Source organism: Cololabis saira, chromosome 12, assembly GCF_033807715.1.
Source record: "Cololabis saira isolate AMF1-May2022 chromosome 12, fColSai1.1, whole genome shotgun sequence".
NCBI classification, from domain to species: Eukaryota; Metazoa; Chordata; class Actinopteri; order Beloniformes; family Belonidae; genus Cololabis; species Cololabis saira.
The window spans coordinates 42,771,996-42,797,603 of NC_084598.1; the positions used below are offsets into that span (position 1 = coordinate 42,771,996).

General features: G+C 40.0%; 2 protein-coding genes across 4 annotated transcripts in view; both read left to right on the top strand.

Annotated features, from left to right (window-relative positions):
- Positions 1–25,608, top strand: part of LOC133456428 (NACHT, LRR and PYD domains-containing protein 3-like) — a 687,319-nt gene that overhangs the window by 358,765 nt on the left and 302,946 nt on the right.
- The window catches only part of gss (glutathione synthetase), a 29,373-nt gene that overhangs the window by 419 nt on the left and 3,346 nt on the right, over positions 1–25,608 (top strand). The window contains exons 2-11 of one of the 3 annotated variants that reach the window (XM_061736831.1): positions 9,387–9,528; positions 14,219–14,364; positions 15,411–15,486; positions 15,555–15,694; positions 17,650–17,766; positions 17,857–17,937; positions 18,594–18,671; positions 18,752–18,821; positions 22,921–23,115; positions 25,443–25,524. In XM_061736831.1, coding sequence (XP_061592815.1) covers positions 9,397–9,528; positions 14,219–14,364; positions 15,411–15,486; positions 15,555–15,694; positions 17,650–17,766; positions 17,857–17,937; positions 18,594–18,671; positions 18,752–18,821; positions 22,921–23,115; positions 25,443–25,524 — 1,117 coding nt within the window. In that variant the 5' untranslated portion in view covers positions 9,387–9,396. The remainder of the gene's footprint in view (positions 1–9,386; positions 9,529–14,218; positions 14,365–15,410; positions 15,487–15,554; positions 15,695–17,649; positions 17,767–17,856; positions 17,938–18,593; positions 18,672–18,751; positions 18,822–22,920; positions 23,116–25,442; positions 25,525–25,608) is intronic. The other 2 variants (XM_061736832.1, XM_061736833.1) reach the window with 2 other exon arrangements.

Here is a 25,608-nt window from a genome sequence, read left to right on the forward strand (position 1 = left end):
AATATTCTTCCACCCATCCAAGTGCAATATTCCTCCACCCATTCATGTACATTTTTATTTTATTTTATTCTCCCATTCACTCTTTCCTTATAGTGTATATATATATATATTTATGTTTACTTTTTGATCATTTTTGTGGTGTACAGTTTACTTGTTTATATAGTCTTGCATTTGTTTTGCACTTTGACGGAGCTGCTGCCTAATTCCATTGTAGAAATATAATGATAATAAAGGCTTTCTATTCTATTCTATTCTATTCTATTCTATTCTATATATATATATATATATATATATATATATATATATATATGGTTAATACCATGTTGGTAAAAACCTAAGGCATATATATATATATATATATATATATATATATATATATATATATATATATATATATATATATATGTGCATTTTTAATATATCATATATATTTTAATATGTCATATATTTATTTTATTAATACATATATATATATATATATATATATATATATATATATATAAAATCTATTTTTATATACATATGTGTGTATTATTACAATTTATTTTAATTATTTATTTAAATTTTAATAAAATGTTTTTTTAATTTTGTTGTGCATATATATATTTTGATAGATCATATATTTAGTTTATTAATACATACAACACCAGATACAACATGAGAGGAACTTTATTATATTATATTTATTATATTATTGAAAAACCGAAGACCCACATCTGTCAGCGGGCTGAACATCTGGAACAACTGTCCTGTAAACAAATCATGTTGGACACTATTCAGCCTTAAAAGACTTTTACGTAATTTCTCGTTATGGTATGGAGAATTAAGTTTGCCAACTTCTAATAATAATAATAATAATTCATTTTATTTCGAGGCGCCTTTCATGTCACCCAAGGTCACCTCAAGATTAAAACAAGAAATACAATTAAAAATACATTTTATAAGTTAAGAATACAAAAAAAGACATCCATGAAAGCAGCAATAAACAGCGTAAAAAAATAAGAAGTAAATAAAACACTAAATAAACCAACTGGTGAGATGTATTGCACAATGTCCAGTCAGAGTGAATGGGCAAGTTTGAACAGGTGAGTCTTGAGTTGTGTTTTGAATGTGGTGATGGAGTCTATTTGTTTTATGTGTGGGGGGAGGGAGTTCCAGAGTCTGGGTGCCGAGCAACTGAAAGCTCGGGCACCCATGGTGCTAAGGTGTGGAGTGGGAGTGTAAAGGAGTCCAGCAGAGGTTGAGCGGAGGGTACGGGAGGGAGTGTATTCTTGCAGAAGGTCACAGAGGTAGGTGGGGGCTAGGTTGTTGTAGCCATTTCTTCATTTCTTATCCTTAGTTTAGAAAAAAAGTTTAGTTCAGGATGTTTATGAAGTTGATCTGTTACTTTGAATTATCTTGGCTTGGTAATTAGTTTATGTTAAACAGTACCTGAGTTTATTTTATTTAATAATAACAATTGTTGGATGGGTGGGGCCGGGACACACCCCTCATTATTGGGACCGGTGTGGTGTGGTGTGTGGGGGTGTGTGTGAGTCAGTCAGGCGGAAATGTCAGACAGGAGGCAGCTGTGGTTAAATGCCAATTTTGACCAATTCACGCTTTTTTTAGTTACTTTTCTAAATATTTTTTGTTTCGTTGGATTTTTCCCTAATTGTGGAGCCGCATTGATTTATGTTTGCAAGCCCCTTTTTTGGAAATAAATATTGGAAAAAAGGAAAAAGTCGCAACAGTGAAGTGTGTAAAATCACCACGGTTTTGCTTCCCGTCAATGGCATCGTGTTCCTCGGATGCCAGGACATAGGTTGTGAAGGTCTTTGTGGGTGAGGAGGAGGTTTTTGTAAATGATACGGTATTGGACTGGGAGCCAGTGGAGTTGGATGAGGACGGGGGTGATGTGGTCAGATGACTTGGTGCGGGTGATGATCCGGGCGGCCGAGTTCTGAATGAGTTGCAGTTTGTTGGTGAGTTTGGTTGGGAGGCCAGTGAGGAGGGCGTTGCAGTAATCGATACGGGATGTGATGAATGAGTGGACCGGGATTTCGGTGCTGGATTGGGACAGTGCTGGACGGAGTCTGGAGATGTTGCGGAGGTGGAAGAATGCAGTCCGGGTGATGTTGTGGATGTGAGGTGCAAATGAGAGTGTGCTGTCCAGAATGACGCCGAGGCTCTTGACGTGGGGGGAAAAAAAAAAACTTTACTGTACTGTTATAGTTTGGGTTTTGCGCAATGCACTACTTTTTATTTTTGCTATGATGTGAAATTTAAGTTTATTTTTTGGGTTTTTGAGCCATGTGCTATTTATTTTTGCTATGATGGGAAATAGTTATTTTTGGGTTTTGAGCTCTGTGCCTTTCTTTACTTTGCTTTGATAGGATATTTGAGTTTACTGATAATTAATTTCAAAGTCTTGAGCTTTGCTGTTTTGTACTTGCTGTAACCAATGTAAGGTACCAGTAAAAGGGGCAGGTATACAAGCCTGGCTTCTACCTACACCCTTTTGGTTACAAATGTACCGGAATAAACCATTCATTCATTCATTCATTCATTCATTCATTCATTCATTCATTCATTCATTCATTCATTCATTCATTCATTCATTCATTCATTCATTCATTCATTCATTCATTCATTCATTCATTCATTCATTCATTCATTCATTCATTCATTCATTCATTCATTCATGACTAAGACTAGTTCATCTCAAGACCAAAACAAACCAGAGGCCTCATTTGTAAAAGAGTGCGTAGGATTCATACTAAAAGTGCACGTAAACCCAAAAGCCGAAAATGGCGGGCGGACAAAAAAAATCTGGATTTATAAAACCGCGTGCACGCACATCTGCACGCAATGTTCTCTTTATAAATCACAATCCAGCTGGAAGGTTGCGCACGTGAATTCGGCTCATATCCCGCCCTCTACACGCCCGCTTACTACCATAAATGGTCAATGCAAACTACTTCATCATGACTGTATTTGCATATGAAAGAGCCTGCTGAGCATGCGCAGCGCCACCTGCAGCCTGTTTCTGCTGTGCGTCAGGATGAATGAGACGTGTCGAGCCACCGTGCCACTAAATTTCACGGAGACTGAGATGGAGATGTTGTGGATGAGGTGGAGGACAGGAAAACCACATTATTTGGTGGTCACAGTAAAAGTAGAAAAAAGTATATAGATAGTATAAAATAAAGCGAGTGAGTGGCAGCGCGTCGTTGCGGCGCTAAACGCCGTGAGTGCCACGGACAGATCTGTTGCAGAAAAAAAAAGAAGTGGTGTGATTTGAAGGTGGAGGCCAAGAGGTACGGAGCCCCTAAAGGGACACGGATTTTTTTTATATATATATAATGAGTTTTACGTGCGTGCGTGAAATAGGGCTCGATATTTTCTAGCTAAATGGCGATAGTCGATATATATCGATATTTTTTCTGTGCCATAATTGGGGTTTCCCCCAAAGCATTATAGCATAGCATCTCTGTTAGCGTCTCTGTTAACTTCTTTTTTTTCTGAGGCAAACCCTTAAAAAAACAGTCAGTTTTAATACAAAGCCTCGTGCCAAATGTCACACAGGTAAATTTATTAACAGAGGTCTGCACAATATCAAAATGTATAAAACAAATGAAATAAAAATAAACTGCCTGCATATATAGAATAAAAATGCTTCTTCGGAGATGGCCGGGTCAAGTCATACATGCCACATATAACAGTCACGCTCGGGGGGTACTAATTCTTATCCACAAAACAATTCCTTTCCAACTTATCAATACTATCCGGGACCCCCAAGGGAGGTTTGTAATTGCTCAGGGTAAAATCGGGTCTCTTGCACTGAACTTGGTCAGCATATATGGCCCTAATGAGGACAATCCAAAATTTTTTGAAGATTTTTTTTTAACTTTGTCTTCATTGTATGGCCTAAATATTGTTGGTGGGGATTTCAATTGCACTTTGAACCCATCGTTAGATCGCTCTACAAAGAATGATCCCCATAAAAAACAATCTAGGAAAACAATTTTACAATATATTGTAGATTTAAACTTGGCAGAAATCTGGAGGCAGCTTAACCCAGATAAATTAGAATACTCTTGCTACTCAGGAATACACAGGTCCAGATCTCGCATTGATTACTTCTTGGTATCGCAAGAGTTAGTATCCAAAATTAAGAAATGTTGGTATGATTGTATAGTTATTAGTGATCACTCCCCCGTTTCCATGTCTTTACACATGGAGAAGCTCCAACAGTCTCCCCCTAGTTGGCGCTTGCAAGTGAGGTGGCTTCAAAACCCAGAATTTGTTAAATACATAGAAGATAAGATTGATGACTACTTTCAGATCAATACTACTCAAACCAACGCATGCATTAGGTGGGAAGCCTTTAAGGCCTATATTAGAGGGGAAATCATTAGTTTTACAAGTACTAAAAATAAGAAACGAAAAGCGGATATTAATAAATTGGAGAAACAAATTAGATCCTTGGAAATTGATATAAATAACAAAGATGACCCAGAAAAACAGAAACAATTATTAATCTTAAGAACAGAATACAATAAATTAACAGCTGATATAGCAGCAAAAAGTTTATTGTGGCTGAACCAGGCTTTTTATGATCAGGGAGAAAAGGCTGGTAAATTATTAGCTTGGAGAATTAAAAAAATAAGATCCGAAAGAGCCATTAATGGCATAATTACACAAACAGGAGCGATGTCGAATGACCCTCAAGATATTAATAATACATTTAAGGAATATTATCAATCACTGTACAGGTCGGAATGCTCTCCCTCTCCTGTCCTTAGGGACACCTTTCTTAATCATCTCCAGTTTGAAATGCTTACAGAGGAGGTTAAAGAGGACCTGGACAGTGACATAACAGTGGAAGAGATATTGCAGGCTATCAAAGGTGTCAACTCGGGCAAAGCTCCAGGGCCAGACGGCCTGCCAATAGAGTTCTACAAAACCTTCCAGAAACAGTTATTGATCCCGCTTTTGAATATGTTTAAGGAATCACTTAACAATGGTATCCTTCCACCAACTTTAAGACTCGCTACAATAATCCTTATCTTAAAACCCGGGAAAACACCGACTACCTGCTCCTCATACAGGCCTATTAGCCTTATGGGAGTTGACACCAAAATATTGTGTAAAGTTCTTGCTAAAAGGCTAGACCCATACATTCCTTCTTTGGTACACAGCGATCAGGCTGGGTTTGTACTGGGTCGCCAGGGATTTCATAACATTAGGAGGGTCCTCAACATAATTCATTCTCAAAATAATGCCAAGGACACGGCGCTGCTATCTTTAGATGCCAGACAGGCATTTGATCGAATCGAGTGGCCTTATTTGTTTAGTGTGTTATCAAGATATGGAATTGGGGGAAACTTTCTGAGATGGATAGAATTATTGTACACCAAACCTACAGCACGTGTTATGACAAATAATAATTTATCAAGTACAATAACTTTACAGAGGTCAACCCGTCAAGGCTGCCCTCTCTCCCCGTTATTGTTTATTCTTGCCATTGAGCCCTTAGCAATGTCCATTAGAGCTGAAGCCAATCTGTCAGGTATAACAATTGGAGGCCATGAGCACAGAATATCTTTGTACGCGGACGACGTGATCCTTTTCTTGTCTGACTTATCAAAAAGTGTCCAAACGTTATTACATTTAATTACTAAATTTGGTCAGTTTTCTGGATACAGTATTAATAACGCAAAATCTTCCATACTCTTTTTGAATAAGGATGAAAGAATTAATCCAGTCATAAGAACACCTTTTTCCAGTGCGAGTGAGGGCTTTACCTACCTGGGAATTAGGATTACCCCCCAAATTAATACAGTGATCAAAGCAAATTATGACCCGCTGATGAGAGAGGTAAGAGACTCGCTTGAAAAATGGACAACAATGCCAATCTCATTAATTGGGAGGATCAATTTAATTAAAATGGCTATTTTGCCGAAATTCCTGTACTTGTTTCAGTCACTTCCATTATTTTTGCCAAAATCTTTTTTTAAAGAAATTAACAGGGAATTTTGTAGGTTTATTTGGAATAACAGAAAACCAAGACTCAGACTGGGGTTGCTGTACTTACCGTACGATAGGGGGGGATTACAGATGCCCAACGTACAATGGTACTATTGGGCCGCTCAGCTACGCAGCATTATGTTTTATTTTGTCGCACGATCTCCTCCAGCCTGGGTATATATTGAACAGTCGTCAATACCCAAGTTGCCATTAAGCATGTATTTGTATTCAGCAGATTTTAAAACCCTAAAAAGAATAACAACAAACCCCTTCCTTAGAAATTCTATTGACATATGGTTTAAATCACACAGGCATATTGGTGATACACCCTCCATCTCCCAATTTTCACCGATTTGGGGTAATGCGCAGTTCACTCCTGGCAGAGCAGACGGTGGATTTCAGGTCTGGGCTAACAGAGGGGTACAAAAAATTGGAGACTTATATGATGAGGGAATTTTACTACCATTTAACGAACTCTGTCTGAAATATTCAATTCCAGGGAAACATTTTTTTAAATATTTACAACTGAAGCACTTCATCTCATCAAAACAACATCAAGCCTCATATGAGCCACCGCTGTCCTGCCTTGAGAGTGCCGTGTTAAAACATATGCATGAGAAACACCAAATTTCTGTAATGTATACAGCACTTGTCTCACATGACAAGGAATCTAGTCATGATAGGAGGAGGGCGTGGAGTTTGGACATTAAGGAGGATATAGAAGAAGCTGAGTGGATGACAGCTTGTTTAAGAGCTCAAACACAAACCATCAATACTCGTATGAAACTACTGCAGCACAAATGGCTAATGAGGACATACGTGACCCCTGAAAAACTCAATAAATGGTCCCCTGGCATTCCAGATACATGTGTGAAATGTATGACTGAGAAAGGTACTTTGATCCATTGTGTATGGGAATGCCCCAAGTTAGTAGCTTTCTGGAAGACGGTTGTCCATATTCTGAGCAGAATCACAGGTATCCGGGTACCCTGTTCAGCAAAACTTTGCATATTAGGTATATATCCGGACAATTTATCTTTCAACTCTAAGTGCAGGACTCTGATCAACTTTGGCCTCCTGCAGGCCAGAAGGAGGATTGCTTTTTCCTGGAGAGAGACTGAGGTTCCATCTACACAGTCCTGGATTAGGGAGATGACAATGTGTATTACGATGGAAAAGCTGACTTATGTGATTAGAGGTAAAGCACAAGAATTCGAAAAAATATGGACACCTTTAATGGACTTTCTCAAGCAACAATAGAATATATATGTCTGTAGAACAAGTGTGACAATCTAAGTTTGTCTGTTAGACTATTGAGTGTGACATTTTTTATTTTATTTTTCTTAGTCTTAGTTTTTTGGTTTTTTTTTCCATTTAATTTTAATTATTTTATTTTTTTTGTCTTGTTTTTCTGTCTTGTTTTATTTTTGTCTGTATGGACACGGCAGGACCTGCTTACATTTTGTTGGACAATTAATATGATACTTGCTGATTGCTTTGTCTTTTTTGTACGTTTATATTGAAATTTAATAAAAATATTGTTCAAAAAAAAAAAAAAAAAAAAAAATGCTTCTTGAATGAAATAAAACAAATATCCCTTTCCTGCATAACAATTACATTAAAATACACTGTGCAATTAATACAATGTAGACAGTAACAGGCAGACTTTTCCACTGAGGTTGACAGTTGTGCAAATAACAAAACATTTGTGCAAATCTCAAATAAAAAATTCAAGTCAATTTGTCACAAAATAAGCTATATCAAAATCATAATTTTTTATTTTTTTTTAAATCAATATAAACGATATTGTCTTGTACCATATCGCATTTGAAAACATATCGATATATATTAAAATCTCGATATATATCGCCCAGCCCTAGCGTGAAACCTTTAAGGCTGATTTATGGTTCCGCGTTACACCAACGCGTACCCTACGGCGTAGGCTCTGCATCGTGAAAGGTTTCACGTGAGCGTAAAACTCATTATATATATAAAAAAAAAATCTGAGTCCCTTCAGGGGCTCCGTAGAGTGGCCCGGCACTCATTTGTTCTGTCCTCAGTCACTCTCCAGTTGTCGCGGTGGGTGACGAGGAGGTTCACGGCGTGTCCTGCACCGCGGCTGCAGCAGCACCAGAGTCCTGACTGACGCTGAGCTTCACACACAGAGGGACACGATCAGCGCTATTATATTATAAGTCTGATATGTGATAACATTATTAAGAGTATGACATGAATCTGACTTCATTTCACCACCTCACCGCCTGCGTCGCCAGTTCCCCATATCTTAAGTAAGTTCCTACGGGAGGGTCAGGGTTGCCGTAGGGCTACGCAGATTTTTCGGTTAGTTTTTTCTTTTTAAATCCCAACCTTTGTGTAGAAGGTGCTTGCGCATCTTTCAGCCCTGTTTTGTGCGCAAGCAAGCTTTATAAATGAGGCCCCTAGTTCTGTCCTGGTCCTGTGTGATTGTAGAATCATCCTGGTTCTAGTTTCCATATGAGCTTGTTTTCAACTGCAGCTCAATATCACAGAGAAGTGGATGATGATGTTGAACTCACTAGAAATGTTTCCATCCATCAGCTGAGATCAGATATGTGTGGTGACTGCACTACCGCTATTTCTACACTAGTGGAGGATTGACACGACTACTAACTAGTCCCTAACTAGTCCTCTAGCAGAATAACCAGCTCCAACACCCCCCTCCACCTCAGAAAAGTACTGAATAGTAAATGTTACTGATTTAAATTGGACTGAATTTAGAGATGAAACCTGAATTTTAAATATTAAAGATTGAAATTACATTATTTACCATTATAGTAATCAGATTACATCGTATATCAGCATCACTGAAATGGACCTGATGCTTAATCAATCACCACGATGTGTAAATATTATTCCTATATTTATTCAAACAAGGCTGTTATAAACACAAAACTGTAATTAAATACAGACACATGCAGATGCAGCACAACATTAAATCAGATGCAAAATACAAATAGTTTACAAAACTGTACATTAACAAGAGGAAGAACTGCTGATACCAGATTCTGTCACCTTGGTGCAACGGACTCTCAGTTATCAGAGTCCGAGAGACCGAGACAGACTCCAGGTCTACCAGTGCTTCAGGTCTGGACTTTGACCCGGTCATTCCTGAGTGTTTATTGTTTTATCCTTCAGTCCGGTTGCAGATTTACAGGTGAGCCTTGACTCCTCGTCCTGTCACATGACCCAGAAGGCTTTTTTTTTTTTAAGATTTCTTTATTCAAAAAGAAATCCTGTACAGCATTGCTCACAGTAGAGTACAATACAAATATCTTTTTTTCTTTTTTTATAACCCCCCAAAAAAGTAACGCTGTTGTGGTTTTTCTTTTGCCCAGGTGAGGCAGGATGGCCCAGGGAATCCTGGCGGAGGTGATGGCCGACACGGCGCTGGTTAAAGAGCTGGCCGACGTGGCGAAGGACGAGGCGCTGCTGAAGGGAGTTCTGATGAGGATCCAGGAGACGCCCAACTCCTCCGAGGTCGGACCTTTATCACACGTTCACGCAGTTTTTCTCTTTTAATATGTATCGCTCCTTTTTGTACATCCGTATTTACTTAGAGAAGAGGAGGGAAGAAAGTACAGAAGAGTACCATATTTTCTGGACTATAAGCCGCACCTGCATATAAGCTGCATCCACTCTATTTAAAAAAAAAAAGATATGCAAGCGGCAGATATTTATGTTGTTAGATTAGATATTTACTACATGTGCAGAAGGGTTCTGAACTGTAAATGATGTACATGTTTGTACCTAAATAGATCTTTCCTAACAGTGTCTTTTAACACGGCAGCAACTTTGCTGATTAAAACGGGACAGAACCAAGAGAAAATAACAGGTATTTATTTATCTATTTATCTGTTTGAAATCTGATTCTACTTCTATCTGCTAAAGAAGAAGTAACGTATTCTTCTTTGCATTTATTTTGTATTAGTTTTGATTCTAATTCCGGTTAGAGCGCCCCGAGCGGTGGAAGAAAAATCCACAGAATAAAACTTTTGTATAAGCTGCATGGTTCAAAAACTATGAAAAAAGTAGAGGCTTATAGTCCAGAAAATACGGTATTTATTAGGGCCAAGCAGGAGAAAAATGAAAATAATATTTTAGAGGAGGAAGATTTTTTTTTCATTATGCACTTTGAGAAAAAAGTTGAAATGTCGAGAAAAAAGTCAGAATACAAGAATTGGTTTTACGATATTGAATTGAAACACATATCACATCATATGCAGTTGCATAACTTCAGAAACGTCCCCTTAACGTTCCACTGCAAGGATGTTAGTTAGTTAGTTAGTTAGTTAGTTAGTTAGTTAGTTAGTTAGTTACTTAGTTAGTTAGTTAGTTAGTTAGTTAGTTAGTTAGTTAGTTAGAGCTGCTGCTGCAGAGCTGTCAGTCACTCTAACTGGATTTGATGGACCAGAGGAAACATTTACACTTTATTCACCAAATTGTATTTCAACTTTATTCACGAAATTTCGACTTTATTCTTGAAATTGTATTTCAATATTAATGTCGGCAATTCGACTTTTTTCTCTCGACATTTTGACTTTTTTCTCGAAGTGCACAATAAAATTAAATCTTCCCCTCTCCAAATATTTTTTCTCCTGCATGACCCTGATTCTCTTCCGTAAGAAATCCTTCCTCTTCCACTGTGTTTCTTTGTCACGTACGGTTTGTACTTTTAACTGTTGTGATGGTTACCACTACAGTGATGTTGCTGGTGTAATGATGTGGGTGGGATGTGGGGGGGGGGTTAATGGAGTGATGTAATTGTAATTACTTATGTATTTAGTTATGTATTCATACATTTAAAATGTAAAGTACTATAGGAAGTATATATACCGTATTTTCGCGACCATATGGCGCACTGTGTGGAAAGGCGCACCCTCAGTTTTGTGTGTCATTTTTGGTTTTAAAACACACATACGGCGCACCGACCCAAAAGGCGCCGTCTACGGAGACGGAGCTGCAGACACGCGCGCTGCAAAACACACACGCGCTAAAAATACAGCGGAAGCAAAACTTAGTTTGATATTTTATTTCACTTTTCACATCAATCAAACCCTTCAAAGGTTCATATTCTGTTTCTGCATTAAAGAATTTAAAAAAACCACCGGGTTGCTGCACATAAACCTGTCTCAGCCACTGATCATCTCCTCATCCATCCAGCCCTTTTCATTTCACTCTGGCTGGAAAAGTCTGTTTAGGGAACGCTTTTCTTTTAAAAATCACCATCGGCGGCAGTTTCTGTCCATCAGCGTGGCAGCCAAGCACAAGACTAAATAAACTTTTCATACCCCGTTGTGCTGCGGATCCCGACCGCGGCGGTCCCGGGTCCCGCTCCGCTCCCCCCGCGCTGGACCGGGTCCGCTCCCCGTCTGCTCCCCCGCGCTGGACCGGGTCCCGGGTCCTGCTCCCCGCTCCGCCCCCCCGCGCTGGTCCCGCGGCGGTCCCGGGTCCTGCGTCCCGGGACCGCCGCGCTGGACCCGCTCACACACACGCGCTGTCGGGGAGCCGGTACTGGGTTGTATGCGACAGGAGCTCCGTTAATTCAGCTGCGCCAGTCCGAATTTCCAGACCTGTCTCAGCCACTTGATCATCATCATCCCTTCATCCAGCCACCTCTTTTCATTCAACCTTATAATGACTCCGGCTGGAAACGTCTTATGCAAAGTTTTTCTTTTAAAAATCCCCATACAGTTTCTGTCCATCAGCTGCGCCAGGCAAGCGCCACATAAACCAGTAAGTGTGTGTCGCGCCGCGAATACACACCCGCGCATGTCGGGATCCGGTACCGGGTTTGTAACCGACAGATTTGGCTGCAAATCTCGGAGGGTGAAGCTGATCAGACCTGAAGTCACCGGTTCCAACCGGCCGGGACCGGAGGAACCCACATGGACTGGTAGTAGGGGCTCCCGGGGAAAGAGCACCGGCATTTCAGCCGGATCTGCCCCGGGGAACCGGCGATCGGACCCGCAAACCCACGGCAGGTGCTTCCTCGGTTCCCGACATGCAAAACACACGCGCGCTGCAGAACACACACACACAAGTGTGCTTATTTAAATAGAGCGGAGAAAAACTTAGTTTGATTGTATTTTATTTCACTTTACACATCAAGCAAATCCTTAAAAGTCTTCATCATCTGTTTCGCATTAAACAGCTCAGTGGATGGTCTCATTCAGCTTCACCCGCCCCCTTCTCTTTTTACCTTCTCATGGTGGCCGCCTTACATTACCGTAATTCAGGTAATAGACACGGCGCACCGTTTCTTAAGGCGCCCGGCACATATAAAAATACGGTATGTATAATTGTGCTTTTATATGAATGTATTTTCATTTTCATGGACCCCAGGAAGACTAGTTGGCGTTTTGCGTCCACTAATGGGGATCCAAAATAAAAAAAACTAAACAAAACAAAACTGAGTCAAGTGCAAACGCAGCGGGATCTCTGCGAGAACGCTCGGACTGCAAGTTCGTCCTAAACGAGAATAAACCAGAATAAACCAGTCTCCAGAAACCCCAATAGACCCGAACAAGGCTGTGACGACAATTACTTCAGGGCAGCAGTGCTACAGCACTGCAAAAACTCAAAATCTCAAAAGAATATTTGTCTTATTTCTAGTTAAAATGTCTCATTTTTAGTCAAAAAAAATCTCATTACACTTAAAACAAGAGTCATCACTGGAAAAAACAACAATTTTCACCTGTTTCAAGTAGATTTTCACTTGAAATAAGTAGAAAAATCTGCCAGTGGAACAAGATTTTCTTGCTCGTAATGAGAAGACAACCCCCAGACCTTAAAGGTGACCTATTATGGCATTTAATGTATATTTTAAACAGGCCTTGAATGTCTTAAAAACAATCTAAGGCTTGTTTTTTCTACATAAATCATAAATCCAGCCTGTGGGTCCTGTCACTAGTTTTACCGCTTCTAACCTCTTTTTCTGCGCCTCATTTTTAGGGAAGGGGGGGGTATGTTAATGAGGCTCTGTGCTGATTGGCTCCCTGAATGACGTGTAGCAGGGGAGGAGAATAAACCTGCTCCGCCAGAGCAGCCCGAGCCTGTAGATAAATACAACACTGAAGTTTCACAAATGGAAACTTTATTGTTAAAAAAATAAAATATGAGTTGTATATAAATAACATTTATGCACTATTTAAGCCGGATCTACCCGGCGGATGCTGAACGCTGGCCCCGGAGCCACGCCGGGAGCAGCGCTGCTGGAGCAGCGCGCATCGCCGCGGCTTTAACGGGGGAATCTGACCGGTTCCGACCGGCCGGGACCGCAGGAACCGGCCTGGACTGGTAGCAGGGACTCCCGGGGACCGACCAGCGGAATTTCAGCCGGATCTGCCCGGCGGATTCTGCGCGACGGGCGCCGCAACCGCACGGCGGGCGCACAGATCCGCTCCGGAGCGCATCCGCGGCGCATCGCCCGTTACCGGGGATCAAACCGACAGATTTGCCTGAAAATCTCGGAGGGTGAAGCTGGTCCGACCTGGGACAGACCCCCGAGGACCCAGCTCCCAAACACCCCGGGAACCTGGATGATTTAACCCGGATCCTTGGCGCCGCTGCGCCGCGTCCGACTGGCTCAATGAAAGGACCGCTCCAGCTCCGTAGAGAGCTGGTTGTGGGCGTGGTTTCAGCAGCGGAGGCTGAACCTCTGGAAATCTGCTCCCGTCGTTACGTAACGACGGGAGCAGATTCTAATCGGCTCAAAAAAAACCACGTGACACTGGGGGACTCTGTCCGGCGGGGGTCAGAGACCCTGCAGAAATTCATGGTATTTTGTCTCCCCTGTGCTGGCAGGGTGAGGGGAGACCACTTTATATATGTTAAAAATGGCGTCCGTATTAATGGTGCCATCGGTGTAAACCGGAGTCAAGTTCTCTCGTCTGATTTATGTCTGACCTGGCAATAGAGCTTTTCTGATTCTGATTCTGATTCTGATTAAAACAAGAAAAAACGTGTTTTTCATAATAGGTCCCCTTTAAGAGGAATAGGATAAAGCCGATCAAACGTGTTTTCCATGTAATCCTCATTTCGGAATTACTATTTCCATGTAAACTCGAAAGAAAAAAAGTTTAATTCTGAATTATTTAATTCGGAATAATTAATTCTGAATTAAAACCCTCATGTAACCGTGGCCGCTGTGGCGTGTCCTGTCCTGCAGCTGGTGACCTACGCTCCGTTCACGCTCTTCCCCACGCCGGTTCCCAGAGCCGTCTTCTTCCAGGCCATGGAGGTGCAGATTCACTACAACACGCTGGTGGACCGGATCAGCCGGGACCACGACTTCCTGCGGGACGCTCTGGCCAGGTAACGCGCCGCCCAACGGCCCAGGTAACGCACCGCCCAACGGCCCAGGTAACGCGCCGCCCCACGGCCCAGGTAACGCACCGCCCAACGGCCCAGGTAACGCACCGCCCAACGGCCCAGGTAACGCGCCGCCCAACGGCCCAGGTAACGCGCCGCCCCACGGCCCAGGTAACGCGCCGCCCCACGGCCCAGGTAACGCGCCGCCCCACGGCCCAGGTAACGCGCCGTCCCACGGCCCAGGTAACGCGCCGTCCCACGGCCCAGGTAACGCGCCGCCCCACGGCCCAGGCGGGGAATGATTTCTGGACGTCGACCCTTTAAGACCGGCTGGAGCTCCCGGCGCCCCAAAACATACAATTACAACCAAATAAAACAGAGCAATAGTTCTCTTTACATGTTAAACAGGAAGAGTTTCACTTCCATATACTGCATTAAAAAACACATAATAATCCAGGTTTAGTTTAGTCCAGGTCCAGTTTCCCGGGAAACTAGTCGGTTTGAATTTGCGTCTTGTCCTTGTTCAGCGCCGGATGAAGATGCGATATATAAAATTATATATCTCAAAAACTAAAGTATGAATTCAGTCCAAATATCTTTGGACTAATTTTTTTTTATCCTGTGGTTTTTAATTTTTAATTTTCTTGATCTCAACGTTTTATCTTTGTGTCTGTGAAGTGTCTTTGAGATCTTTTAAAAGCGCTCTATAAATAAAATATATTATTATTATTATTATTATTATTATTATTATTATTATTAATTTCCTTTGGTTTGATCTAGCTGTGGGATTTCTGTATTTAGAAAAATATGTGTAAAATTAAAAAAAACGATTTTACATTTTTTTGGTAGTTATTTGCACTTTTTTGCAATTTATTTAGTTAATATGGACTTTTAACATTACAGATTATTAAATATTTGCTTATATGGGTTGTTTTGATGCATATAGCAAATAAATACTCTGACATAAAATGTCAGTATAGCCTTCATAAATGTATAAAGGTGCTTAGACGTGTTCTGTGGGTCATGAAGGTTAAACTCTCTGTTCTCAGCACCGTGGAGGTGGACCAGTTCACCGCCAGGTTGTTCAGCATCCACCAGCAGATCCTGGCCGAGGGAGGCTCTCAGGTACGTTCCTGGGCGGAGAACGGTGAAGGTTTGATCCCGCTGGTGTTTGACTGGTTCCTCTCCCCCAGGCGGTGGTTCTGGGCCTGAACCGCTCCGACTACATGCTGGACCAGCAGGACGACCGGTCGTCCTCGCTGAAGCAGATCGAGATCAACACGTTTGCCGCCAGCTTTGGAGGTCTGTCGTCACGCATGCCGGACGTGCACAGGTGAGAGGGCCAGGGCATCTGGTGGAACCTGGGGTATAGAGGGTCTGCATTGACGTCTCTTCCCCACTGGACTAGCCCCCTTACTCACACTGAGTGGCAAAACATCAGCAGAAACAGCTGCAACTAGTGGAGAAGACGAGATAACAGCTGATTATGGGCTTAAATTAAAGTCAGTTGGACTTGACAGTGACCCGTACAGTTACCAAGAACCAGTGGTCCATGGACATTAATATTTGGTACAGTTACCAAGAACCAGTGGTCCATGGACATTAATATTTGGTACAGTTACCAAGAACCAGTGGTCCATGGACATTAATATTTGGTACAGTTACCAAGAACCAGTGGTCCATGGACATTAATATTTGGCCACGAATCCAGTTTCCTGATATTTATATGTACTTAATTTCTACGCCGGGGAAATACACGAAGCAAAGCTTGAAGGCTTACAAAAGTCTTGACGCTTGGTCCGACTTCAAGGCAGGATTTGTTGTAGAAATGAAAGCGATGAGGACACCGAACTTTATGATTTGACCGTTTAACGTTAGCTACCCAAAAATCCAACGATACCTGATACAAAATGGGAACCGCAAATCCACGTTTTGGTGTCTGGAATCCAGTTGTTTCAGCGAATTGCAGCGATCCATTTGTCTCTCTTAAGCTTATTTTTCGGCAGTCTGTAAAACGATAACTCAGATTTCTTGCTAAATCTATGAGTACAGTCGATCGCACAACAGCTCTTTCCTATTGTAGATGTTTTCCAGTTGCTCAAACTGAAAGTTTACACTGAAACTCAGTCTTTCTGACACTCAGTCTTTCTGTCACACAGTGGGCGTAACCCGCTGTGAAGTCGCATCTGTGACGTCATTAGCATTCCCTCTATAAGGCTGGGTATCGATTCAAATGTCAAGAATCAATTCGATTCTTAAAATTCAGATTCGATTATCATGCTTTGATTCGATCCGATATTGATTTGGGTTACTGTTATTAAAACTGTTTTTTCAGCTGTTGCATGAATTCTATGACTGTAGTTCTGCAACATATTAATACTAGTATTATATTGAGATTCAACAGCAAGTATTGCAGCTAATGATGCTGTAAGGACCAATCAGCTCCCAGAATGCTGATAGAACTGAAACAGAAACATCATGTGGAGAATTACCAAACAGATCCAGGGAGGAAACAGAGACGGATGAAATCGCTTTTATTTTTTCCCATTTTTGAGAATTTGGTTTTTAGCATTTTTTGCAAGTGTAAACCCAAGACAGTACTGTATATAAAGCAAAGAAATATAGACAATTTATGCAATTATAACTGATAATCTTTAATGTTTTCATACCTTTAAACATATTTAAAGGCAAAAACATGGCACTAGTTATTCTCGTGTCCAACCAAACATTCACTTTTTTGACCATAAACAAAAAAATACAAAAAGTTGTAATGATGAAAAAAAAAATCAATCTTTAGACATACGAATCGATTTTTTAGGAATTAATATGAGAATCGATTTAGAATCGGAAAAACTTTTTTTTCAACACAGGCCTATATAGTAAATATAGATAATATGAACTTCATTGAACTAATATAACATTTAGAAATTTAAGCTGAAATATCCAGCATTTTCCCTCAGGAGTTTTCAAAACCAGCGCTTTGTTAACGCCACCGCTGCTCTTTGGCGCCATGTTCATTGTTTGATAGTTTCACACTACGAGCATGTGTGAATTTAATGACTACTGGGATTAAAGTTCACCAGGCGAAAATGTAATGATGAAAAAAAAATCGATCTTTAGATATACAAATCGATTTTTATGAATTAATATGAGAATCGATTTAGAATCAGAAAACCGATTTTTTTCAACACACGCCGACTCCTCCATGCTGAAGGCTGCAGTTTTGTGAAACGTCTGAAATGAAAGTTCTGGATCACCGAAACCCTGGTTTCTGTTCTGCGTCTGCAGGCACGTCCTGAAGGTGGCCGGCCGGCTGGACGAGAGCCGGCGCATCCTGGACAACGACCCGGCCGCCGGTCTGGCCCGGGCGGTGGCCAAGGCCTGGGAGCTGTACGGGTCCGAGCGGTAGGTGGTCCGGTCTGGTCGGTCCGGCTGGATCTGGTCCAAACGCCCTGGCCGTGGCGGGTTTTTCAGGCGTGGTTGTTGTGGTTGCAGAGCGGTGGTCATGTTCCTGGTGGAGGACGTCCAGAGGAACATCTTCGACCAGCGCTACGTGGAGGCCGAGCTGTGGAAGAGGTGAGAGCTCCGGGCCCGGCTACGGCTGCAACTAACGACTGTTTTAATAGTCGACTATTGAAACGATTAGTCGACTAATCGGATAATTAGTCATTCATGTGGCAAATGATAATAAACAAAAGAAAGATGGGTACTTCAATGAAAAATAGATAATTTATTCAACTTTGCTGCTGGTCATACAACAAAGTAAATAAAATGTCCAATCTAAAACCAAGGACATGCACAGTGATCAGTCAGTATAGACATAAATCCATGAATAAATAAACCTCTGTCCAATTATTTTTCATTTTTTAAGGACAGGCAAATGTGTTATACATTGCTTTGCAAACCTTGCAAGTAATCTTTTTATTCGCCGTATCCAGGCTAAAATGCTCCCAAACTTTTGAAGTTTTGTTACGTGCAGCTGCTGTACAGGACGCTGTCATTTTTGCTACCGCTCGGCAGAGACTGTATTGAAGTAAGACGCCTCACTCCATTGGAAAAAACATGTCTGGCAACAATTGTGGACAACAGAATTCATTGTCGACAATTTTGATTATCGATTTTTTTGGCGACAACATCGATGAATCGTTGCAGCCCCGGCGCCACGTTGCTATGGAAACAAGTCAGAGACGTTTCTTTTTTTTTTTTTTTTTTCATGTGGCTTTGTGTTTCAGAAACATTCCCACCGTCAGGAAACGGTTCGACGACGTCTGCCAGACGGGAACCCTCGGTCCGGACAGGAAGCTGTTTGTGTAGGTTCTTAAATCTTTAGAGATCTGCGTTGACGAGACGGCGTGATCAGCAGCACTGAAGGACGTGTGTCTGGTTTCAGAGGCGGCCGGGAGGTGGCGGTGGTCTACTTCAGGAACGGCTACATGCCCCAGAACTACACGTCCGAACAGGTCTGAACCCGGTTCTGCTGCTTTTACCCTGAACTTTTACCCTGAAACGTGACCCGGTCTTCGTCTGAGTTGCAATAAAAGGCAAAGCAAGTTTATTTGTGTAGCACAATTCAACACAAGGAAAATCAAAGTGCTTTACATCAACATTAAAAGCGGCAAGACATAATTAAACAGTAAATAACAAATAAAATGAAATAAAATGATAAGAAAAGAGGTAAAATAATAAAAAACACAAGTTGTTAAATAGTAAGGCCAGTAGATCCAGCAGGTTCATCTCATTCTTCCAATGGCAAGAATTGCGTTTCTATACGTTCAAAACGTACAAAGACCGGGTCAAATACAGTATTACAAAAGTAATCTGTAACAATTCGTACGGTGAATTAGACCAATTTGACAATTCTACATCACAATGCCTGCATTCAGGGCTTATCAATAACTTTGCACGGTTTTCACACAACTGACGAGAATTTTGCAAATTTTGCAATATATTGCGATATTATACATAGTTAGCTGAAAACTGTAAGAGGCATGATACATCTTAAAATCGAGTTGCACAAACATCAGATTATAATAATTCACGGGCCAAACAGAGTCAAAACAATGTAATTCAAATGATCCATGTAGTTTTATTGTAACTATACAAGCTGAAGTTACAACATATTTGCTTGTTTTCATATTATTTACATATTATGAAATTAACATTAACAATATTATTTAGGTTTTACTGGATTTACAACCCGTCTGAAACATGATTTATTATTTTGGGGGAAAATAATCAATGTTATAATTTTAAATATCGAAATCGGACGGCAAAGTATCGCGATATATATTGCCATATCGATATTTTTGCCCAACCCTACTGGACGAGGTGGAGAAGAACCAACGAGGGACGGCTGAAGACATCACTGGACCCGGAAACAACTTGTGCTTTTTATTATTTTACCTTTTTTCTTATCATTTTATTGCATTTTATTTGTTATTTAAGCGTACTCTTAAATGAAATACTTATGATTTTTGAAAACCGCACAATGTTATTGATAAGCCCTGAATGCAGGCATTGTGACGTAGAATTGTCAAATTGGTTTAATTCACCGTACGAATTGTTACAGATTACTTTTGTAATACTGTATTTGACCCGGTCTTTGTACGTTTTGACCGTATAGAAACGTAATTCTTGCCATTGTAAGAATGAGATGTGTACGGTGGCCGAGACCCGCCATTGCTGAAAATAAAAGTAACGCTGCAAACAAAAAGAAACCCTGCTGCAAATAAAATAAAAAAACAACAGGAATAAAAAAGCCACAACGGAAGTGAATTACCGGGGACTATTTTTGCCGATGCACCAGTGTTTTTATGGACTAACACATTAAAAATTACACGTAGCGACGTTGAACACTAACCTTTTCACTTATTTTCTCGTTCGTTGTTCTTCTTATTCCTCGCTCTTCTTATTTTTTCCTTTCCACTTACGTCCTCTTCGTCTTCTTCTTCTCCTCTCACGTAAAAAACACCGGTGCATCAGCAAAAATAGTCCCCGTAATTCACTTCCGTTGTGGCTTTTTTATTTGCGTTGTTTCTTTTTTTATTTGTAGCGGCGTTTGTTTTATTTGCAGCGGGATTTCTTTACATTTGCAGCAGCGTTTGTTTTTATTTGCAATGTTTATTTTATTTGCAAAGCGTTTATTTTATTTGCAAAGCGTTTATTTTATTTGCAGCAGCGTTTATTTTTATTTGCAACGTTTATTTTATTTGCAAAGCGTTTATTTTATTTGCAGCGACGTTTATTTTATTTGCAGCGTTTCTTTAATTTTCAGCAATGGCGGGTCTCGGCCACCGTAGATGTGTACCTGCTGGACTCTACTGCCCTTACTTATTAACAACTTGTGCTTTTTATTATTTTACCTCTTTTCTTATCATTTAATTTCATTTTATTTGTTATTTACTGTTTAATTGTGTCTTGCCGCTTTTAATGTTGATGTAAAGCACTTTGAATTACCTTGTTTTGAATTGTGCCATATAAATAAACTTGCCTTGCCTGGACGCCGGTCTCCATCGGTGCGCGTGTCGATGGCAGCGACCTCGGCCCGACACGGCGGTGTGTTGTTCTTGCTCATCCTTGTTTTCCGCGGAACAACAACCCTCCCTCACGCTCCGCCGCTCATCCGGCAGGAATGTGGATCCGCAGGAAGCCGGCGGACGGCGGATCATGCAGGGGTCGTGTGGGCGCAGCGGAGCGGCGCTAACCGCCGGCGACGCCGCCTAAAACCTGTTTACACGACTGGAACAGAACCGGCTTTTGATTTGCACTGCAAAAACTCAAAATCTTACCAGGAATATTTGTCTTATTTCTAGTTAAAATGTCTCATTTTTAGTCAAAAAATATCATTACACTTAAAACAAGATTCATCACCAGAAAAATAACTTGTTATTTGACAATTTTCACCTGTTTCAAGTAAATTTTCACTTGAAATAAGTAGAAAAATTTGCCATTGGGACAAGATTTATCTTCTCATTACAAGCTAAAAAATCTTGTTCCACTGGCAGATTTTCTACTTATTTTAAGTGAAAATCTACTTGAAACAGGTGAAAATTGTTGTTTTTTCCACTGATGAGTCTTGTTTTTAAGTGTAATGAGTTTTTTTTTACTAAAAATGAGACATTTTAATTAGAAATAAGAAAAATATTCTTGTTAAGATTTTGAGTTTTTGCAGTGTGATTTGTTTATTTGCACATTTTTGAAAGAAGAAAAGAAAGAAATACAATGGAATGCGTTTAAAGAAAATAAAAATAAAAACCTGAGAGGGCTTATCAAGTGGCCTCCCCTCTATGATACACTTAAAACAAAAAATACTTTAGAAAAAAAAACACAAGATGGTTAAATAATAGTTAAAAAAAATATCATAAACATCATAAAAAATATGATAAAGGGAGCAGAATGTAACATAAACCAAAACAAAGAGCATCTGGATATCTAGTATATACAGTGTACTTGTATGTACATGTAGAGACGTTGATGGTACTGGATCAGCAGCTGTTACATCTCAGCTATGAGTTTGTTTTTTAATCTTTTTTTGAAACAAGGAGGGACGGACACTGCAAAAACTCTAAATCTTAACAAGAATATTTGTCTTATTTCTAGTTAAAATGTCTCATTTTTAGTAAAAAAAAAAATCTCATTACACTTAAAACAAGACACATCACTGGAAAAAACAACAATTTTCACCTGTTTCAAGTAGATTTTCACTTGAAATAAGTAGAAAAATCTGCCAGTGGAACAAGATATTTTTGCTTGTAATAAGAAGATAAATCGTGTATGTAATTTTTCTGGTAATGACTCTTGTTTTAAGTGTAATGAGATTTTCTTGACTAAAAATGAGACATTTTAACTAGAAATAAGACAAATATTCCTGCTAAGATTTTGAGTTTTTGCAGGTACTAGATTGGAGAAGTTATTCCACCCTCTGTATTTAATATTCTATTTCCCTCTAATGGTGCGACATCGGGGTGGATGGAGATGAGATAATAATCTAGTTGGATAACTGTGAATATTGGATTTTATACAAAAGTATTGTTGGAAGTGGAGTGGTAGTGATTGGCTTAAATACAGAATACAGAATTGTGTAAATAAAAATAGAGATTTGCATTTTATTGATATCAAAAATATATACAGGACTGTCTCAGAAAATTAGAATATTGTGATTTTCTGTAACAAAAACAAAAATGTCATACATTCTGGATTCATTACAAATCAACTGAAATATTGCAAGCCTTTTATTATTTTAATATTGCTGATCATGGCTTACAGTTTAAGAAAACTCAAATATCCTATCTCAAAAAATTAGAATATTCTGGGAATCTTAATCTTAAACTGTAAACCATAATCAGCAATATTAAAATAATAAAAGGCTTGCAATATTAAGTTGATTTGTAATGAATCCAGAATGTATGACATTTTTGTTTTTTTAATTGCATTACAGAAAATAAAGAACTTTATCACAATATTCTAATTTTCTGAGACAGTCCTGTATAATCTTGAGTTTAGAAAAAAGGGGAAGAGATGCTTTTGTGTTCCGTTAACCCGTCTCTTTTCTGTTTTCAGTGCTGGGACGCTCGCCTCATGATGGAGCGCTCTCTGGCCGCCAAGTGTCCCGACATCAGCACCCACCTAGCCGGGACCAAGAAGGTCCAGCAGGTGCTGGCCCGGCCCGGGGTTCTGGAGAGGTTCTTCCCAGACCAGCCCGAGGTGGTGAAGCAGATCAGGGCCACGTTCGCCGGCCTCTACACCCTGGACATGGTGAGCTGCTGTTCTTATTAAAGGCACTGTATGTAGGAATTCCACTCCGGCGCAGGTGGGGCAGCACATGCTGAGCATGTTACATCTGGTCTGGAGAAATGCACCGATCAGGATTTTGATGGCCGATCACCGATAACCGATCTCCAAAATCAGTATCTGCCGATCACCAGAGGTGTCTTCAGTATTCACATTCATTACTCAGGTAGAAGTATAGACACTAGAGTTTAAAAATACTCCTGTAGAAGTTGAAGTATCAACTCAAGTTTTTTACTCAAGTAAAGGTATAAAAGTACTGGTTTCAAAACTACTTAAAGTATAAAAGTAAAAGTAATGTAAGGGGGAAAAAGCCATTAAGGACAAAAGCCATTGAAAATGAATGTATCTTAGTATAATGTAAATATATTAAAGAAGCATATATGTGTACTATTGAGCATTAACATGTGTTTCAGAGAGCAGCAGATATGATGACTAGTTGCCTATAAGTATTGTAATGGTGCAAAAAGTCAAACTTCAGAGGCATGTTATCATTTATCCTAACCTTTATTGGAATGTACATCCAAGTTTAGTTGCAGGAATCTGAGGGAACGGATGTAAGAACAAAACTGGAGAACATCTGAAACAACCACAACCAAATTCACTCTATCCGGATGGAGCAATTTAACTGGATAGTTTTTATTAAAGGCCGAAATGAAATAGAGTAACGAGGCTGTTTTTAAAATGTAAGGAGTAAAAAGTACAGATAATTGTGTGAAAATGTAAGGAGTAAAAGTAAAAAGTCGTCTGAAAAATAATTACTCCAGTGAAGTATAAATAAACCAAAACTTCTACTTAACGAAGTATTTGTACTTCATTACTTGACACCTCTGCCGATCATCGGCGTAAAAACTATAAAATTGTCAATATTGTTGTCCCATGTACAACACTGACATTGTATTATTAGGGATCAAAATTAGGAGATGAGAAAGTATCATGAATTGTCTGTTTTATTTCAGGCTGAGGCAATATGCAATATTTCACTCTAGAGACTCTTAGACGACAGACTCGTGTAGCTACCAGCTTAAGCTTCCTGTGGTAATAATTATTTACAACATGTGCAGCAACACAGACAACAGCAGACATGTCACTCTCTTAGAGTTGATACAAGTTGTAAACTATAAACCTTAGTTTTCCTGTGGAAAAAGGAATAAATCTTAAAATAAAAAATTAATTATGAATTATTAAGGTTTGTGAAAGCTTTAGCGATAGCATCTGCGTGGGTGAGGAAACTCTTTACACTCGAGCTCAAAATGTCACTCGTGAAGCGACTGACACGACTGTCGTCCTGCGTCAGGGTTAGGACCGTATATATTCTGGTTTAACTCCAGCGGACATTCATTGGTGAAATATTAACGACTCTGCAGCATGTACCGCGGATCGGAGCAGCTAACGACGCAGCTAAACCCGATGTCTTCTACAATGAAAAGCTGCTGATGAGCAAAGCTTATGAATTCATTACCTTACCATGTAGTTCTTTATTTTTCTTGCTGTCGTTTATAGGTCTCTGTTACAGGAGAGTTAGCGGCGTGGCTGCACCTCCTGTTCTTTATACAGGACTGTCTCAGAAAATTAGAATATTGTGATAAAGTTCTTTATTTTCTGTAATGCAATTAAAAAAAAAAAAAAAAATGTCATACATTCTGGATTCATTACAAATCAACTGAAATATTGCAAGCCTTTTATTATTTTAATATTGCTGATTATGGTTTACAGTTTAAGATTAAGATTCCCAGAATATTCAAATTTTTTGAGATAGGATATTTGAGTTTTCTTAAACTGTAAACCATGATCAGCAATATTAAAATAATAAAAGGCTTGCAATATTTCAGTTGATTTGTAATGAATCCAGAATGTATGACATTTTAGTTTTTGTAATTGCATTACAGAAAATCACAATATTCTAATTTTCTGAGACAGTCCTGTATAGTCCTTGACTTGAGAAACTTTCAAATGTCGTATCAGCTTCGTTGTGTTGAAATTCTTTTATAACATTCCTCCTCGCGGTTTCTCCTTTGGACCTTGCAAACTGCAAATTTGTTGTCCTATTCGGACATTGTAAAACTCCATACCGGTCACGCCCCCTTGGGACACCTCGGTCTGAGATGTGGGAACGCAGCGCTGGAGGCGGGTTGTTGTAAAGGTCATCTGATTGGCTGCTTTGAACTATTATTTTGAGAATGCCAATCAAAACAGATGGGGCCATTATCGTCCGATACCGATCAGTTGCCGATCAATCGGTGCATCTCTAAAAATGAGTGATGTTTGGGTTTTGTGTTAATCGTCTCCTTCAGGGACCGGAGGGGGATGAAACGGTGGCGCTGGCGCTGGCGGCACCGGACCGCTTCGTCCTGAAACCCCAGCGAGAAGGAGGAGGTAGAAAAAAACACAAAAAACAGAGTCTTCCATCTTCATGGACACTTTTATGTCATTATTCTTCCTCTTTAAAACAAACATTAG